The sequence below is a fragment of the Palaemon carinicauda genome, chromosome 9, assembly GCF_036898095.1.
Source record: "Palaemon carinicauda isolate YSFRI2023 chromosome 9, ASM3689809v2, whole genome shotgun sequence".
Taxonomy (NCBI): domain Eukaryota; kingdom Metazoa; phylum Arthropoda; class Malacostraca; order Decapoda; family Palaemonidae; genus Palaemon; species Palaemon carinicauda.
The window spans coordinates 64,523,564-64,529,563 of record NC_090733.1 but is presented as its reverse complement, the minus strand read 5'-3'; the positions used below and the strand labels follow the sequence as shown (position 1 = coordinate 64,529,563).

Below are 6,000 nucleotides of genomic sequence, written 5' to 3'. Positions count from 1 at the left end.
CCCCCCCCATCCCCTGCATCCTCCACCGATCCCTCACTCTCAGATGTCAGTATCGATCTCGTGCCCCCCGCCCCTCCCCTTAAATGAATTAAAAGATGACAATGAATTACACTTGAGGAAATTGGATGTATTAGTGATTTTAAATCAAAAGGGACTAATTAGCAAAATTTCACAATCTTCTCTGCAATGAAATACATACAAATAATTAGATGTATATTCCATAGAGAAAATGTAAAATAATTTTTAGAAAATGTTTAGAGAACTGATAATGGGAAAATAAAATCAGTAAAGAATAATTTTTGTCTTCGCCAACTGCATCAAAACAAGTTTGACAAAACATCTCGTTGATATTCTCAACTCATAGGTTTGTAACATTATAAAGTTAATACAAAAATGCAGGTTTTAAAATTACACTAAATAACGTACAGATTGATGATAAACGTAGACTTGTTAGTTCAAAATAAATGTAGCGTAATTTTTCACTAAAATACCTATTCATGATTTCTAGTTATGTCTGAAATACTTTAGACAATAGACAGCTCTGAACATAAATTTTTCATGGACATGACAACAGATCTAACTGAAATATCTGTAAAGACATGTATGAGAGTTTAAATCCAATAGAAATTTCAGTAAAAAATGTTGGGTATGAACATGAAAAAATCCCTTCGGTTGTCTATGCAATCTGAATAAAGAAGTTTTTAAAAGTAGTATATTGCGCTAGATTTTCCTAGCAAGGTAAAAATGGTATAGGTACATTGTTGATAGCATTTACTTTTTGGCCAAGAATTACAATGGTAATGCATTATCTGGTAGATCAAATGGTGCTCTCGATGAAAATCACAAAGAAAACTTGGAGTAATGGTTGCTTTTCCTCCTTGGATTGAAAGGCAATGATGGATACAAATTAGGTGTATACAGGAAAGTTAATTAATTGGATTTCCCATTCATGTTTCAAGAATATTATGGATTTGTAGCCCCAGATTTCTTGAGAAGGAAATATAGGTAGTTAGCAACAGAAGGACAATACAACGAGTGCAGCAAACAAGAAAAACATATTGCGTCGAAAAAAAAATGCTTATACATTACTTCCTTCTTGTAATAATTTCAAACCCATTCGCTATATACTGAAACAAGTTTTGAAGTGAAAGAAGCATTTAGGAACAATAATACAATGAAAACGGGGCTTTAGAAAGCTCTTGGTAGTTCTAGAAGATGCATTTTTCAAATCTCAAGTAAGACTTGTTTCGACCTCTGCACGAAATGGATTGTAATTTACGGGAAAGGAGAATCAAGCAACAAATGAAAATTTATGAGTTATGCAATGGATAACCAGGATTTTTTTCAAGCGTGAGAACACAATCAGGTTATCAATTGGTCAAGTACAAAAATAGAAATGTTACGTTATATTTTGATATCTTGAAAAATAATCTTGAATCAATTGTATCAAAAGCGACCCTTAGGAAACATACTAATAGGAGTTATGGAATGTACAAACTACATGCGCTTATATTTGTAGGAATCTATGAAAATTAAATGGATTTTTCCGGTGTTAGAAACGTAGATGGTCTGGGACTTGAACACTTATAAAATCGTGATCTGTTGTTACAAAGGTTTTCTCTCTCTGTAAATGAAATCTGGGCTACTATACCATACAGTAGTTGGGATATATATATAATTTTTTTTTTCAGAATGTTTGTAAGTTCGTTCAGGCCCATGTCCAATCATATGTATATCAATGTGTGGGAATATATATACAGTATATATATATATATATATATATATATATATATATATATATATATATATATATATATATATATATATATATATATATATATATATATATATATATATATATATATATATATATATATATACATATATACGTATATATATATATATATATATATATATATATATATATATATATATATATATATATATATATATATATATATATATATATATATATATATATATATATATATATATATATATCTGTGTACATGGATATTTGTGCATATATATTGTCTACGTTATACCAGAATAATTCTTGACCTTGATCATTCTAAAAACTAGAGTCATGTTAGAAAAAACTATGAGTGTTTATTATGAAGAGGTAAGATTAGACACATATCTAGTGTGATCAAAAGAAAGATTACAGGTTTTACAGTTGCCAAAAAGGTCAGTTAAAGTAATTCACAAGATTAAACACGAAAGGAAATCGTCTTGGATAAGAGTTCAGCCTCATTTCTATTTATTATGAGAGAGAGAGAGAGAGAGAGAGAGAGAGAGAGAGAGAGAGAGAGAGAGAGAGAGAGAGAGAGAGAGAGAGAGAGAGAGATTATACCATGTATATGTTATGAAACACTGACTGGTATCTGTTCCTTTCTTAATAAGGTGGGCTAGCTGTTGGAGTTCCTGGTGAGGTACGAGGCTACTATGAGTTTTATGAGAAATTCGGAGGCAAAATTCCATGGAGCGACCTCATAGAACCAACCCTAAGATTATGTGAGGAGGGACACCCAGTAAATTGGCATATGGCGCGAGCACTGAAATTCAGCGCCGATGACATCATGAAGGAACCCAGTATGAGGTAGGCCTATGTCAGTACTACCTTTCAAAGTAGAATTGATCACGCCGTATGTTCAGATAAGAATACCTGAGTTGATTATTGATTAAAGTACTGCACCGTGCTGCACAGTACTTGTAAAGGCACTCATTTCTGAATAGAGTATAAGCCATAATTTATTGGTTAATTGCTCTTTTTTTAGGTTTAGATACATTTTATCCAGTTCTTTAGTTTGATCGTTCTGCAACCAATAAAGGAAATTATTTACAGCAAGTCAACACCAGTAAGATGTTTGTTGATAGTCTAATTTCTCCAGTGGAAATGTGAAGATACTCACAATCTGTAGGTTTGGTGTTTAAGCCACACCGACGACCTGTGATCACAGTCTTATCCTTTTTGAGAGCTAATGATGGGGAGGGTGGGGAGGGGTGTCCATTTATCTATCTAGGTGTCATGTCCTCGACGTGGGCTGTTAATTGCCTCCACTTGGTCTTATCTATAGCGCTGTATATATTGTCCAGATGTTACTTTCTCATTTGCATCCTCCAGTAAGTTGTCCAAAATCTTTTTCCTATGCCATCCTCTTGCTCTTCACCCTCTGTTTTCCGTAAGCCAAAAAATTTTGATCTTTTCTCTTCTTTTCACATGTACCAGAAATTCCATCTGTCTCCTTATCACTTTAGAAGTGATCTCTCCTGATTCACTCTTCTCAATACCTCCTCATTTGTTACTTTCTCAGTCCATGGGATCTTCAAAATCTTCTGTAGAAGCAAATTCAGCTGCATTTATTTTACTTTTTCTAGTTATTGTTTAATGTAAGTGTGGACCATGCATAGGTTTTCAATGCTCTAAATCTTATCTGAATCCCTATTCTGTTGTTTGTCAATAGGGTTTTCAGATTGTTGAAGGCATTTTTGCTATTAGTATTATTTTTTTCTATTTCTTTAAAACATCTTGCCCCATGTGTTATCATACTACTTATATATACAGAGACATTTGTTTGTTTTATTGTTGCTCCTTCCATTATGATGTTGCAATTTGGAGGTTTCAGATTTTTTATACGAACTACCACTTTCGTTTTCTTTATGCTGATCTTTAGTTCCATGTTCTCGCTCTCGCTTTTTTACTGTGTCAAAAAGTGTTTGTAGTTTCTCTTCTGAGTCAGCTATTATCACGGCTCATCTGCAAATCTAATATTATTTATATTTTCTCCTCCAACTCTTATTCCTTCCATTCCTGATATACCTATTGTAATTCCTCTATATATAGAGAAGAGATCTGGTGACATTACACATCCTTGTCTTGCTCCTCGTTTTATTTCCATCCGTGGCCGTGGTGTCAAAGTTTTCTCGATGTTAACAGTAGCTTCCTGACTACAATAAAGGCTGGTAATTATCCGAATGTCCTTGCCGTCAATATCTAAGCTCTTTAATATTTCTATAAGCTGAAAGTATCTAACTTTATCAAATGTCTTTTCATAGTCTATAAAATACATAAAAACATCTTTCTGTATCTCTATTGTCTTCTGTTAATATACTCATGTTGAATATTGCATTTCTGGTACCTTTCCCTTCTGTAAATCCATACTATTCTTCTACAACTTTTATTTTACTTTTTATTATATCTAATAATACTGTTAATAGTATTTTTTTTTTTTATCATGCTCATTAATCTGATGGTTTTGTGTAAACTACACTCTACGCCTCTACGGCATTGGGTTTCTTGGGAATAGCAATGGAGATGGATCTGTACATAACTTTATGCATGTATCCTGTGTTATATATATTTTTGGTTGCCAATTCTACAATATTTCTTAGTCCAAAATTCCCACTTGCCAGTAGCATTCTATTGATACCGCATCACAGCCAAGGCTTTTGCCTTTCTTCAACTTTTTCATTCCACCTTCTATTTCCTCTTCTAGTAGTTCTGGACCATTCATTGGCATATGTAACCTAGGTGTATCACCTGTATCATCCTCAAAAAGATCCTCCACATATTCCACCCACACCAATAACCCCCGTTTATTCCTTTGCTTCCAATCACTTCTTTTATTTTCTTGTGCATGCTCTCATATCTATGATTTCTTTTCATTTCCTCTACTCCTTCTCAATGTTTATTAATCCAGTTTACCTTTGCTGTGTTACATTCCTGTCCAATTTGTAAGTCTAGTTTCTCATATCTTAGATGATTTATTTCCTTATTCCTTCTTTCTTTCATCTTATCAAGTGTGTCTTCGGTCATCCAATTCTGACGTCGTCTTCTTTTCTTGTGTTAGTTAACAACAGACCATCTGTGCCATACCATGGTATTAATCTTTCTCCTCTGAAGTTCCTTTCTCCAAGTCCGTATGGTTCAATTGTCTTCAAAACGTCCTTTTCCTACAATTGCACCAAAGTCTCCCATTGCCATTACAATTTCTTGAGATTTAAACTATTTTTGAGCCTCTTCTAGTTGGTCATACAATTCGTCTGCTTCTTCTTCTGTAGAATCTTGTGTTCGAGCATAATTATACTTGTATTATGTTTACATTGAATGGATGTCCTTTTATCATCACCAACATCGCCCTTTCTGATATTTCCTAGTACCCCTGTATACTGTACATTTTGGTAATATTTTATTGGCCATTATGCCAACTCCTCTTTCTCGTTTATCACCTCTAGAATAAAAGAAAGCGATTTCTTCCCTATCAGTTTAGCCAGTTCCTTTCCATCTCATCTCACTTAAACTTGGAATATCTAGGTTCATTCATTGCATTTCCTTTTCTACTGCTTCAAATTTTCCATATTGTGGTAAGGTCTTAACATTCCATGTGCCTACTGATATGCTACCTCTATTGATCACAATATTTTCGCTGTTTCTGTTTTCAACAGCATTACGATTTTTTATTTGTTTCTAATTCAAGTATTACTTGTGTTGACTGAATTCTGTGTTCATTATAATTTTATTTTCATATCCTTGAATAATTGTTGACCTCAGAAACTTGTGCTCTATATGAGTACGCCTATCATATACATGCATACCGCTTTGCTTCCATGCATATACTGATTTACTTTTTGTGATTATATTGATTTATATTTCACAAACCTTAGGACCTGCGTATTATTAACATAAACTTACACCAGGTCATTTATATCAACCTAACCTAACCTGTAACACAACATCCCTTGACAAATTTTAAGAAAAATTTGTATTGGAGCAAGGTTTCTAAAGAAAACATGTCAAAGGATTTATATTTTCTTTGTTATATTTTTTTCTTATTTGATCTTAAGTCCGTTTGAGCCAGTATATGCACGAAAAAGCATTTCATTGAAGTTATATTTACGTAAGTACTCAAACGAAATCTTCTTAATATTTGATGCTAATGATATAGCATTTATATAATCATAAATAGTGATCAAGCAGTCATCTTTGGTTATACAGTAATA

At 33.0% G+C, this 6,000-nt stretch overlaps 1 protein-coding gene across 2 annotated transcripts in view; it reads left to right on the top strand.

The window, feature by feature from the left end:
• Nucleotides 1-6,000, top strand: part of LOC137646981 (scoloptoxin SSD14-like) — a 379,610-nt gene that overhangs the window by 158,337 nt on the left and 215,273 nt on the right. For both annotated transcript variants that reach the window (XM_068380053.1, XM_068380054.1), the window contains one exon: nt 2,404-2,599. In XM_068380053.1, coding sequence (XP_068236154.1) covers nt 2,404-2,599 — 196 coding nt within the window. The remainder of the gene's footprint in view (nt 1-2,403; nt 2,600-6,000) is intronic.